The sequence below is a fragment of the Talaromyces proteolyticus genome, assembly GCF_021365285.1.
Source record: "Talaromyces proteolyticus strain PMI_201 chromosome Unknown BGW36scaffold_10, whole genome shotgun sequence".
Lineage (NCBI taxonomy): Eukaryota > Fungi > Ascomycota > Eurotiomycetes > Eurotiales > Trichocomaceae > Talaromyces > Talaromyces proteolyticus.
The window spans coordinates 2,004,159-2,017,042 of record NW_025764286.1 but is presented as its reverse complement, the minus strand read 5'-3'; the positions used below and the strand labels follow the sequence as shown (position 1 = coordinate 2,017,042).

General features: G+C 45.7%; 4 protein-coding genes across 4 annotated transcripts; 2 read left to right on the top strand and 2 right to left on the bottom strand.

Annotated features, from left to right (window-relative positions):
* Positions 1 to 52: 52 nt before the first annotated feature.
* BGW36DRAFT_302033 (uncharacterized protein) lies at positions 53 to 1,517 on the bottom strand (the record flags this gene model as incomplete). Its single annotated transcript, XM_046211741.1, has 2 exons — positions 53 to 1,212; positions 1,271 to 1,517. The coding sequence occupies 2 exons, from the start codon at positions 1,515 to 1,517 to the stop codon at positions 53 to 55; spliced, it is 1,407 nt and encodes a 468-aa protein (XP_046069166.1).
* A 397-nt stretch (positions 1,518 to 1,914) lies between these two features.
* BGW36DRAFT_37796 (uncharacterized protein) lies at positions 1,915 to 3,195 on the bottom strand. Its single transcript, XM_046216050.1, has 2 exons — positions 2,773 to 3,195; positions 1,915 to 2,720 (listed from the first exon to the last, which is right to left on the bottom strand). Exons 1-2 carry the CDS (start codon positions 3,122 to 3,124, stop codon positions 2,044 to 2,046), a joined length of 1,029 nt encoding a protein of 342 aa, XP_046069165.1. The 5' UTR covers positions 3,125 to 3,195; the 3' UTR covers positions 1,915 to 2,043.
* A 5,174-nt stretch (positions 3,196 to 8,369) lies between these two features.
* On the top strand, positions 8,370 to 9,840 carry BGW36DRAFT_431023 (uncharacterized protein; the record flags this gene model as incomplete). The annotated part of the gene is made up of 5 exons (XM_046220915.1): positions 8,370 to 8,564; positions 8,624 to 8,671; positions 8,731 to 8,805; positions 8,868 to 8,948; positions 9,016 to 9,840. 5 exons carry the CDS (start codon positions 8,370 to 8,372, stop codon positions 9,838 to 9,840), a joined length of 1,224 nt encoding a protein of 407 aa, XP_046069164.1.
* Positions 9,841 to 10,834: 994 nt separating this feature from the next.
* Positions 10,835 to 12,197, top strand: BGW36DRAFT_362811 (uncharacterized protein; the record flags this gene model as incomplete). Its single annotated transcript, XM_046214399.1, has 5 exons — positions 10,835 to 11,032; positions 11,126 to 11,206; positions 11,249 to 11,275; positions 11,328 to 11,408; positions 11,460 to 12,197. 5 exons carry the CDS (start codon positions 10,835 to 10,837, stop codon positions 12,195 to 12,197), a joined length of 1,125 nt encoding a protein of 374 aa, XP_046069163.1.
* Positions 12,198 to 12,884: the final 687 nt, after the last annotated feature.

Here is a 12,884-nt window from a genome sequence, read left to right as displayed (position 1 = left end):
TAAAAACAGTAGATAACACCATAAAGATAGAGATGATCTTTAGCGGCGTTCTTCACTTAGGCAAGACGCTCTGCTTATTGTGAAACACGTCAAGAGGATCATAAGCAGCCTTGACCTTTTCCAACCTCCGTAAGTTGGATCCCCAATAATGATATCGCGCTTGATCCGGCTGCTCCTTTGCATCAATGAATCCCACATACTCGCCATAGTACGCGTCTGGGTTGCCGCTTTTCGCTAGAGCATGGAGACCATCAAGGAAGGATGTAGTCGTCGCCGTCACGTCCGCATTCGTCGCGGCATACGAGAGGAAAACAAACGCGGCGTCTCGATGAGGAAACGCAGTCTCGGAGGCTGGAAGTGCACCGTTTTGTCCGCCACCGGCCTGAAGCTCAACAGTCCAGACCTCGGCACCGCTGTCCGTGGTAGCGAGATACTCAAACAACCGGTTCACGACATCGTCGGGAATGCGCGTCTTGGGACGGAAAATAGTTGACTTGGTGTAGAAAAACGCATCAGATTCTCTTCCAGTCTCTGCGGTCTGCTGAGCCCACAGCTGCGATAGATTCAGGAAATTTGTGTAGACGACGGCGCTGCTTATTGGTGTCGGCGGGAATAGGGACGGAATTCCGAGGCCATTGAAGCCATCCAATGACCCAAAATATGCTCCCGACATTAAGACACTACTGTTCGTGATACCAAATATTGTTTCGAGGGCCCAGGGGACACTAGAGTTGTAAGTCAAGGCTTGCCAGGATTTGAAGATCGCTGCCCTTAAAGCGACGTCAGAGGTATTCCAGAAGTACGTAAAACTTATCGTCTGCGGTGGAGCAGGGAACGTATTAAAGACGAATTCCGTAACTATACCGAAGCTCGCTCCTGCGCCCCGTATCGCGAAGAAGAGGTCGGGGTTCCGTGATGCAGACGCTCTGACGATGGTCGCGTCGGCCAGCACAACCTCAACTTCCTGGATGTAATCTATCGTCAGGCCGTACTCGCGCCACCCATATCCTGCGCCTCCAACAGTTGCATGGCCGCTGATACCGATAGTGGCACTTGGGCCGTGTGGAACAAACCGCTGTCCAGCATTGTACGTTAGCACATCTAGGTCTCCCAAGTGCACTCCAGCTCCAACAGTCGCGCGGAACGTCGATGTGTCCATGGAGAAATTCTGGAGATACTGAAGGTTGATTGAAAGTTCTCCTGTGGATGAGCCTAAACCAGGCTTAGCATATAGAAAACAAGAACTTGGCTGGGTAGCAGGCTATCGTACCATAGTTGGCAGCGCTGTGGCCACCGCTCTTGGGTTGCACTTTATACCCCGACTTTACAGCGCATTTTACAAGAGCAGAAACTTGAATAGCTGTGTGTGGAAAAGCTACAGCAGCAGGAACCACTGGATAGTCCAAGTTATACGGGGCGACAATGCTGGAATAGTTTGCTTGCCACGGAAATGCCACAAGGCTTGAGTTCGCGCCGACTGCGGCGAGGAGACATTCTGCAAAATTTGGCAACACCATCTTCAATCAATCGAGTTCAAGACTGCCAATCTGAGGGGAGAGATTATGGAAACGCTGGTTGTTATTGCTATGGCGTTGGCTTTTGTGGTTCTTTAGGGCCATACAGTTTACTCCGTAGTCCGAACTTGAGCTATAGGGAACTCCGGGTAAGCGAGTCGCATCTCCGGCTCGCCCCGCTCCATGAATGCTGACATGAGTCGTAGTCTAGCTACTGAAGGTGAGTTTGAGTGTAAGACTTGGAAATATTAAAGAATTGAAGAAGTAGAAGTGTGAAGTTGAGTCAACGACCTTGCTTACTTGCTTATATAGAGTCATCTAATTGTACCGTACGAAGGTTTTACAATGACAGAAACAGCGGTTTCTTATCAGAAGATTAATTTTATTACATTAAGATAGAACCGTATTTCTAGGCTAAAGAACCACTGAGCTATGGTTAAAAGGCACTTTGTTTATGATGGCTGATTGCAGTATATCTGGACAACAGAATAAAATGAAACTCTCCGCAGAATTCAGTAGGTGTGGCAGTCTACACAGACACAGCCCCAGTAATTCGAATGAATTCATCCTCAACGTGCGACCACGCCTTCTGTGCCGTGCCGTCCTTTCTCATCCTTCCCAGAAGCTGCTCTACCTTGAGCGGAGCAGTCTCCCCATCGTTGGTAACAGAGTACACGCCGCTGCCGCTCTCGCCGTTCGTCCCTCGCGCAACCATGATACCACTCGGCGCCGGAACACCAGCAGCGGCACTCTTGCCTCCTGCCGGAAACCTAGCGCTCGTCGCCAAAAACACATGCCGTTCTCCAGCTTCGTCAATTGGGGTAGCGAAAAGGGGCCCGACAAGCGGGTAGACGGCGTTGAAAACCGCCCTCAAGACGGTGAACATTGGCCCCTTCACATCGTTTCCGTAGTTGGTCTTGACGAAACCGGGAAATGTCTGAATAAAAGTCACGTCTGGGGCCTTTTTCGCAATGGCTTCGAGCGCGAATGTCATCATGGAGGCGAAATGTCCCCGTAGGGCAAGCATGGAGCCACTGCGGCCCGAAAGGTCATTCGTGCGAATTGCGCTTTCCTTAGTGCCTGCAAGGACAGTCACCACACGACGTAAATCGGAGGCGTTCTGCAGCAGAGGCAAAAGGTCGACAATGAAGCGAAGACGGGCGTACTGTGCTACCGCGATAGGATAGTTGAGACCTTCTTCGGTATCTGCGATATTTCGATTAGTCTCCTTCATGCTACCGCACTCCTTCTAGCCTACCTTTCCCAGAGAGCATTGTCCCCGTACTCAGAAACAATAGGTTGATTGCGGCTTCCTTGTCCTTGATCTCGCGGCAAGCATTGTCCACGGAGCGGAGCAGACTAACATCAACGCTCTTGAAGATGTACTCTCCTTCGGGATTCAGCTTTTGCAGCTCTGCAGTGATTCGACGGCCGGACTCCTTGGATCGCCCGATAAAGTATATCCGGGGCCGGACAGTATATTTGGCGAACTGCTTCAACGACGTTTCGCCAACACCGCTTGTTGCACCGGCGAAAACGGCGACCAGACCGGGCGGGAGAGCCGTCGCGATCTTGGAATTGGAAGATCGAATTTTTTCCAGGGCGACCATTATTAAGATTTTGCTGTGGGAGATGGGAGTTTGACGGTTTGACGGTTTGACCCTGGAAGTGTGAGGCGAGGTGTACACAGCAGGTTTGGGAACTTTACGGACCTTACTATGTATGCGCCTTATACCAACACTAATGCGAAGGCGGAAGGAAGTTCACCCGCACCCCACAACTTCCGGGTCCCGGACACGATCTAATTTATGAAAGTTATGTCGACGCACGGCCCAGCTCCTAAACCTTATTCGGTCTGAATTCAAGTGATAAGGCGACCCTGCATTCCTATTTGCGAGGCGGTCTCCACCTAATCACTTAGCGGACGAACCAGGAATTAATCAGGAAATATTCAGGAAATAGTCAAAATATAATCTGTCTTTATCTCAAGGGGGTGGCGGGTTCGAAAGCGTACCAAATGCTACCATATGCACCACATGCAGGGTCCATTTCGTGATAGAATTTAAAATTCTTATGCTCCACTGTGCCCGCCGCGCGCGAAGTGGGCCCAACAAGCGCAAACTAACGGCTCACAAGCTGTCCTAGCCCACTAGGTGGACGTTGTCATCTAGTTTTCCATAATATCAAGACATCTCTGTCACCTAATATTTTAAGATAATTATAAGTATCTTTTGTAGTAAACACATATAAAAGATACTTTGACAATGAGCTCGTGCCCTGCATGATAGGGCACAAGTTCACAACCCTGCATAGAGGCGATAGTATGGAAGCCAGCTACAAGAGGTCAGTGAGAGCTACTACTTCTACTAGTACTATTCCCCCCGCAAATAAAAGACCGGCCGATTAATGTGACGGTTCTGGCAATCTTTACGATATGCGAGGGTAGTAGTGGGTAGGTGGCAGCGGAAACCGTTTAGATTACCTAAATAAGTTAGGTATAAATTAAGATTTCCTAGTGGGGCTAAAAACAGTTACCTACATGAATCTGCCCCACTGGGAAATAATAGTGCCAACCACCCACCTGCCGCTCCCCGCTGTGGGTGCGCACCACCATCTCAACGCTAATTTTACCTCAGTACCAAATTTTTACAATCATTACCATAGTACTCATTTATTCGCAGAAATAATATTACATTAATATAAAAAAAATAAAGAGCTATAGTTAAAGCAAAAAAATCTTATATAATTATAAAAAATACAATTATGAGTAAAATTATATATATATTTAATATTTTCTATAATCAATTTTAATAATTAGTCAATTGGAATTTATTTTTAACTATTATTTTAATTAGATTTTTAATAAAAAATTGGCATTGAGGTTGAACCGGCGTTGAGATGGCGCGCGCACCCACAGAGGGATCGGCGGGGGGGCAGTTGGCACGATTAGTGGGAAATTTTTGGATATTCCCATTTCCCGCTGGGAAATCTTTTTGCCTCTCGAGATCTCACTTATGGGAAAATGGCCACCCTAGTAGCGAGGATTCATTTATTTATTTATTCAAGCTTAACGACCTTAATGTGAGGCCTAACGGCAGCGGGGCGCTGTAGCGGCGCATAGCGCACGCAGGCATGTGTCGCAGGCTCACAAGCGTGCCAACCCTAAAATTGGGCATTACCCCAATTACCTCAGTATTACTTTGGGGCACTTAGAGGCTGGCAGTGGCAAGAAGCCTTACACTTACCCAGCTATAAGCTATGAAGGTCTCGTTTCAGTGGGCACTAGGGGGGCTTGTAAGGACCTAAACCCTTAATTCCCCCAACTGCCTGCCCTAAACTGGTGTCTAGCGTTTCAATGTACTAACGAATTCCTCGCCCCAAGCCGCTTATATGCACAGGAGGGCTGGCGGGGCCGCAGTCACCCTTCCCCCTGAAGCCCCCCTGGGTCCCTCTCTTCCTCCATAGCTTCCCATCCCCATAAATCGGCCCTCCGGGGCCTTAATGGTCTCTATAAGGCCAGCAGGGGTTTAGTGGCCCTAGGGCCCCCCAACATGCGCTCCTCACTGAGGGCTTATCAACTTTGGCCTTCGAGAGGCAGACCCAGTAGCGAGGATTCACCATCCTCAATATTCTGGTCTTTTGGTGCTACAGCTTAGTGAGCGAATGCTCTTGCTTACGACGTTGTGACAGAATCCATCAAGCTGGAGACTTACAAGCTTCCACACCCATTTGATTTCTCGATTATATGTTTCTATCTCCACTTATAGGATGACAGCTCTGGGCGACCTGTCATCGGCAAGCGACGCCTGCCGGTTCAGATCCGAGGAGGGAGGCCGGGGTCCCGCAAGCCCCTATAAGGCCCCCTAATCGCCCTGCGTATATAAGCGGCCTGGGGCGAAGAATTCGTTAGTACATTGAAACGCTAGGCACCAGTTTAAGGCGGGCAGTGGGGGAAATTAGAGACCTAAGCCCCTATAAGCCCCCCCCCCCCCCCCCCCCCACAGCTCCCACTGAAACGAGACCTTCATAGCTTGTAGCTGGGTAAGGTCGTTAAATTTGACTAAATGAATAAATATCTCCACCTATGTGATGGCAACAATTTGGACCGGATGTTTTGGGCTCGTATCCAAAATTGCACATCTGGAAGCTTGTTGCTTTCATTGTGCTAATCACTGCTGCCTACAGTATCCACCTAGAGACGAGATGGAGCGCTATCCAAATATGAAATACCTCTCGGCTGTAAAATCATTACACCAAAAATGGGGTTACTCTTAGTGCTCACATCTGACTGATAATACCGCTAGAAAAAGCAAAGAGGTAGGAACAACTACGGACCGAAGGATACTAGTGACTTCACATATCCTTGTCACTAGATAGAAGCATCAGGTTTTACAATTATATAAGGGTACTCGTTCCCACCATGTCAATTGATATTGACTCTACCATGTTATGTTCTCATGAAACCTTCCAAATTCTGCTTGTAATGTTTCCTCTTTTTGAATAAAGGCGGCGCTAAATTATTCAATACTACTGTCACAAAACAGGAATCGTGACCCTAGTCACTTGTATGTAGCACTACCGTAGCCCTAGTCGTAATCTAAGGAGGTTACGGTAGAGTACAAAATTGATGTGTCTAAGAGATCAGTGATTAGTATCCCAATTTATAGCATGCACATTTTCGTACCATACTTCTATTCGTATACAGATCTTAATCTTATCATAACACCCTCCTACGAACCATAACACAGAGGTCACTCGGGCTCTCTCAAAACACATATCTTGACAACTACTTGATTCATCTCAAGGCAGACAGTGAGACAAAGACATATTTGCATATATGTATATAGATAATTTAAGTCACTTTACATAGCAATTATTGCGTATATATGAATTTTCAGAAAATATCTCAAGCATGGAAGCATTATTATACCATTACAGGGCAGTTACTAGCAGTTACACGCTGGTAACTGGGAACCCCTATTTTCCTGTTTAAAACTTAAAGCAATCAATTATGATTGTAATGACGAAGGGAGTTAGATATGTTTCATTTATTATGATTCTATTAAGGATAGCCTAGATTAAAAAGAATAGTAGTTTAAATGTTCAATATTCGCTCAGGGATTTCTCTCACTCTGTGTGTCACATTCGGATTCAAATAACTAGCGGTTTATGAGTAGCCTGAGGGATAAAAGGCGGGGGTAGGATATTAAATTAAGATGACCTGCTTCTATTCATTTGAGGATGAGACTTTCCAGGCGTATACTACTATATGTATCTATATTAACATGCAGACACATCCTGTCAGGTACATGTAGTCTCCACATTACCGGTCAGGACTTGAAATCGATCCCCCTGTTCAGCATTACGGATCCAAGGAATATCCGTCTGTGCCTCCTCCGCCAATGGAAATAAAACTAGTGGGCTAACCTGGGAATAGGGAGTCGAAATGGTGCAGAAACTACTCCGTAGAGGTTTCATACCGCAGCATGAGCCAGACAATTCACCTACGTGTTCGGCACATCTTGCCATGCATTCCTAACCCACAATTCTAACTTCTGACTATATTCATCCTCCAGAATTTTGTGATATGAGTACAGAGGCACAAAAGGTCGTGCGAAGCGCCAAACCCATTAATACACTAGCCTTGTTATTGAGTGGAGACCTCCATAGCTCATAGCTGCGTAAGGTCATAAAACTTGAATAAATAAATAAAATAAATACTATTGAGAGTATTATCCAGTATTTTATTAGCTGGGTTGTATATCAAATAACCCCTTTTATGAAAAACTAAAAAATTGAAATATAATGTTTGATTTTTATTGGTCATTATATAATGTCTTATTAATGAGTGTGTATTGATAAAACTGAAAAATAACAACTAAAGGAATTAGGGGGTGCCACATTCTCACCACTTTTTGTGCCCACCTCTGTAGTGGTGGTGAGACTACTCTATCCCGAGCAGCTAGGTGCACGGCTATCTTAGCCTAAATAGGGTTCGGGAGGCCAAACCCTAACTCTAGGGTTATTTCGCTTCGATGCTTCGATTACGGAGTACGTACGAATACACCTCTGATTTAGGTCCCATGACGGAATCTAGGAAATCAGAAAGGAAGTTTACATCTGAGCATGACTATCACTTGCCACTCAATCAAATCAGCCAATCGACAGTACCTGTATTTGTTGGTGTTCCACAAGGCTATCCGCTATGTATCACATCCGCTAATGAACACCATATCGCATATGGCTGGGGCACCTCCACGCCAAGCTTTGAACCATGTGATACTACCTAGAAGAAGTTAGAAGTGTGGTGTTGACTTTTAACTATCATGGAACTAAGGGTGAAACCACAGTGGGGCCGGGTTTTGTTATTGATATCAAGGGAATCCAGCAACCCAATAGGCTATCCTGTCAGCCTCATAGAAACTCTTTCCACAAAGAATAGACGCCGAACGTGGGCAGCCCCGGATGATCTTGTCTCGACTTGATTCGTATCTTTCGTATCTATGGCATTTCATATTGTTCTGGCATGGGAGAAGCTCGATTCGTAAACAGTCCATTTTTCGCAGTAGCAAGTGGCTGGGGGAAAAGCAAATCCTGGCTAGCCTCTGAACTCCCCGTCGCATCCTAAGGGAGACTGGTCGAGATTGAAATTTGGAAACGGATGGTGCTCATAGCTCGGGTGTCGAGGATGCTTTTTTTCTCTCTCTCCTGACAGGTTTTCACACCGAAACTGACTGAATGACATACCCTCCTTTCTGCCCTATTTACTATACCAATCTTGCTCAACTTTTTCTGGCCAATAGTCTGCCCAAATTCCTCTGAGGAGGGGTAGGCTTTGAGTACTACATTTTGGGAATGCGATTAAGAGGGTCTTATCGAGTGACATTTTCGATACCCTCAGAAAAGCTCGCCCTTCTAGAGAAGGGCGAGAAACCATCCAAATCGAAAGGGAAAATGTCATTTGAACAATGGGGTATTGGCGAGAGGGAAGAAATGGTTCGTCTTAAGGACCAACAATCTCCGAATATGACGTGGGAGAGATTTCAAAAGGTAGACAAGCTACGTCGAAGGGTATTTGTTTGTTAACCTTGATGCTTATAATTCCTTAGGAACATTGGCCAAGTCGTACCCCCGGCGCTTTACATTTGGCTTATAATGTAAGCGGTTGTTTCTTGAACATTTTGAGTCTGATAGCATTAACTAAATCCTTGGATAGCAAACTAAAAGGGCGGCGGCCCTGTCAACGGAAGACACTCAGTCACAAGGAAGGCCTGCTGTTGGTAACATACATGTATGCTTTCATGATTTGAGACATATAACGAAGAGAAGAAACCCGTCTCACATTGTAATTAGACACAAAATTTGACGACACCCGTGATGCCTGTCAAAAGGACGGCAGGTGAAACCCCCGAATCCTTGGGGGACACTTTCCATGTATGTGTTTTCGTGTTTTGTTCTAATAAGTGTACGTGTGCGAGCCTATTAACACTTTGATGGACAGGCCGCGAAACGCATATGCTCAGACTCCATCCAAATACCCCAACCAGCCGCTGAGAATACCACTAGTCATGTCAGTCTGGGGAATGAGCATCACCAGCAGCCACCACAAAGCTCCCTCCCAGGAACCACCGAGCCACCAGGTAACGCAAGTCCGAATAAGGACTTGCAGCCCTCTACTCCCGGAGTCGACTCACAACAACAACAACCACCACCACCACCACCACCATCAGAAAAGGTCACTCCTGCTGCAGGCCAGGATCCCACAAATCTGCCCCCAGTTAATCTCATATGGCCTGTTAAGCCGATCGCTACAGCAGCAACTAGTTCGTCAGTATCCAGCCAGAAAGCCAGTGCACCCGTGCATATCGTCTCAACTGGGGCTTATGAGCAATCCGGTCCTGGTGGAATTGAGATTGCTGCGTACGACTTGGCCCAACAGTTTACCGCTAGCTTCGCAGAACTACAACATCGCGGTGTGCGACGAAAGCACGAGGTATCTCAGCATGAAGCAAAGAAAGCTCTTGCAATTGGAATTTTTCACGAATTGCTTGGGGATGCTACCAAGGAGCGCCTAGAAGCCTTGGAGATAATGCGTCAAGCCCAGAAAGCAGTTGCTGACAAAAATGAGAATATAAAGTCCTTACAGGACGAGAACAAGAGGCTAAAAGAAAGCTTGACGGAATCCGCAGCAGACAAGGAAAGGATCAAGCAATTGGAAGCCGAAAATGGCACGCTCCACGGCAAACTATATTATATATTCCACTGTGTTCAATACCAGCCTAACAGCGAAGTACCACCTGCCCCCTCTTTTCCACCTGCACCATAATTTATCTTCACATTCTATTCAAAGAATTGTCTTGAGTTTATAGAAAGTGAAGATATTTCAGTTACAGCTATGGGAAAAGGCCAGGAATGATATCTGCACTTTCCCATGGTCAAATTCAACTTTTGCCCTACTCTTGCCCTAACCGGACTATACTGACCTAGTAATTTCTTAATCCATTCCCTTCTCTATTTCCCCCCTCCATTCCTTCGTTTATTCTTCCATATCTCCTCTATATTATATCCTTTACCACGGTCGTCTTCTTTTGACACGAGATTTTATATATTATATCACTTAACACGGGTTTCGTTTAATGAAAAAGTCTAGGCTGTATTCAAGTGTTGGGATAAAGAATCACACCCACGCGAAGATATTAACCGTGAGATATTATTGAGTGCCTAGAAGAAGTAGTGACTATCGTACAGCTAAGGGCGAAAGCAGAAGTGGGATGTGGCTTTTCTATTGAATTTAGGGGAAATCGGCAACCAATAGATATGCCGTCACATCTATGGAAATTATTTCCCAGAGAATAGACACTGAACATGAGCTGTTTCGTGACGATCTTGTCCCAAGTTGGTTCGAGGTCCTGCTCGTTGCCCGGACACTTGAGTCATCCGTCCATGTACTTTCATACTCGGTTCTCGCGAGGGCAACTCGATTCGTGAAAGCCCTGCTGTTATTGGCCACATAGAAACGGGTCAGAAAAAGAAAATTCTTGTTAGTCCTTGAATTCCCTGTTGTAAGTATGACACGCTCTGGTAAGATTAAATTTACAGAAAAAGACCAGAGCTGGAGATGGAGATGGAAGACAAAAGTAGGGAAATGTTTTCCCCTTCTCTACTCACCGGTTCCATCAGAAGCTATTTAAATACCGTCCAACCTGTCTCACCCACGTCAAATTTTCCCTAAACTTTTTCTACTGCTTCTCTACTCTTTATGTTGACAGCTTGCTAGAAGAACTCCGAAGAGGGCCAACATCAGTACTGTTTTCGCTGTAATGCATACACTAAGGTCCTATCGAGTAACATTTTCGATACAACCGGAGAAACTCGCTCTTCTTGAGAAACGATCACGAAACCCAAATCGCAATGCACGCAGGGAAATGACATTCGATGCGTACTGCGAGCGCGATAAGGAAGAACTGGTTAAATGCAGGGACAAGAATTTGCATCTGCCCTGGGAGGAGTTTCATCAAGTACACAAACTCCCTATTTACTTGCCTAAAGAAATCGTGGTTTTGATTTTATTTGTTCCAACTCTTGAAGCTTATATCAATTGATATCCTTAGACATTCTACCCATTCCTCTCTATTCGGGATCTAAAGTTTATATACGGTGTATGTACCTGCCCTCTCAAAGTAGCAGTGCACGTGCGTTGGATTGATATTGATGATATTTTCTCAAATATCTAGGCTGCGGTTCGGGAACTAAACGAGAGGGTTTGTTTTGATGACGAAGAACGAAGAAGGGATAATCTGATTATGAACGTAGAGATATGGACCCTATGCGGCAAACTTCAACGAGAGAAGGATTATCTATGAAAGCTCCGCGGCTCCAGAGGACGATTTGCCTGTACGTACCGCGTGCTTGATACGAAGTGAGGATTGACAATTGAATGTATAGTGTCCCGAAAGTATCAGCGCTTCAGACTCCAACCAAGTACTCCAGTCAACAATCGAAACCCCCCGTATTCCGTGTCGTGACATACTCAAGCATGGGGATTCTCAGCTGTCACATGTTTCTATCCCAGAAAATAACGAAGAGCTAGATAACTCAGGGTCCTCTGCTTCCAGACACGACTCGCAACGCCAATCCGCCAATGCAACTCCAGGCCATTTCTCCAATTGCCTACCCTCGTCTAATTCCGTGAGAGCTGCTTCATCGGTTCTCAGCTTAGCGGTACCAGGCCAGGAAGAAAATGCAATCACGCAGATTATCTCGCCTGAAGCCTATAAGCGGGACGATTCCAAAGAAATTAAGATTTCCACGTACGACTTGGTAGAACGGCTCTCTACGGGCTGGGCAGCGAAAAACAATAATGGTGCGGTGCGTCAAAGGTGTGAGGAAGTACGTTCTGAAGCGAGGATGTCTCTCGCACTTAGCCTCGTTTCCAAAATGGCCGATGACGCCAGACGGGACCTAGAGGCAGCAGGACACAAATTGCAGCGGGCAGAGGATGTCGAGGCCTCCGCACAGAAAGCACTTGCGGAAAGAGATGCAAATATCATGGTCTTGCACGACGAGATCAATGGTTTGAAAGAGCAACTTGAAGATTCTGAGGAATGTAATAGGCAATTGAAAGAGGCTAATGTGTCGATGAGGGAGAAATTATCTAGCATTCAAGCTGTTTTCACTAGGTAATTATTGACAGGGCTACACATTACGGTCACTACTCTATATAAATGTGACTTTTATAGATAGTTTATAATGATAATCTATCTTTGTTTCATATACGTTGTATGAAATTATACTTAACATATGAGCTGAAACGAATTAGGGCACACTATTATTAGCGTATGTGTTACTATGACACTTAGATCGTGCAATTTCATGCTCACAATATCTATCATAGGCTATATAGAGAAAAACAGAAAAAGCAAATATTTACTAGTTTCTAAACTCTTTATGATAACCTGTTAACCCTGTCTGGGTTAGAATCTTACACAAATAGCTAATGCAGAAAATAAACAAACAAATAATAGATTAATAAGACGATATGTTCCCCCTCTAGAACCCATTACCCATGCACTAGACAATTCCAGCCCCCTCCTTTCCATCTCCCTCGTAAAATCGGCCTTGTTAAAGTGTTATTCTACTAACAATCTGCTATTGTCTGTTGAAAAACCAGACCTTCCCCTCACTCACTTGTCATGCCCCCAAAACGGACCTACCGTGGGACACGCTCGATAGTCTCGCCAGGCTTCTCACTCTACAAGCAACGATCCAAGCGAGCGACTGCATCTAAGCGAGCAGCTGCAAAAACGAAAAGAAAAAGAAAAAATTCCGTCTGGAATGATGGCGACGGGGAACGGTTGGTTGAATGTAGGA

What these genes read in the sequence shown, in the direction of transcription:
- BGW36DRAFT_37796 (XM_046216050.1), bottom strand. Translation starts at nt 3,124, where the DNA reads ATGGTCGCCCTGGAAAAAATTCGATCTTCCAATTCCAAGATCGCGACG. An exon ending in GACAATGCTCTCTGGGAAAG is followed by an intron (nt 2,721 to 2,772) that starts GTAGGCTAGAAG and finishes GAAATATCGCAG; the next exon opens with ATACCGAAGAAGGTCTCAAC.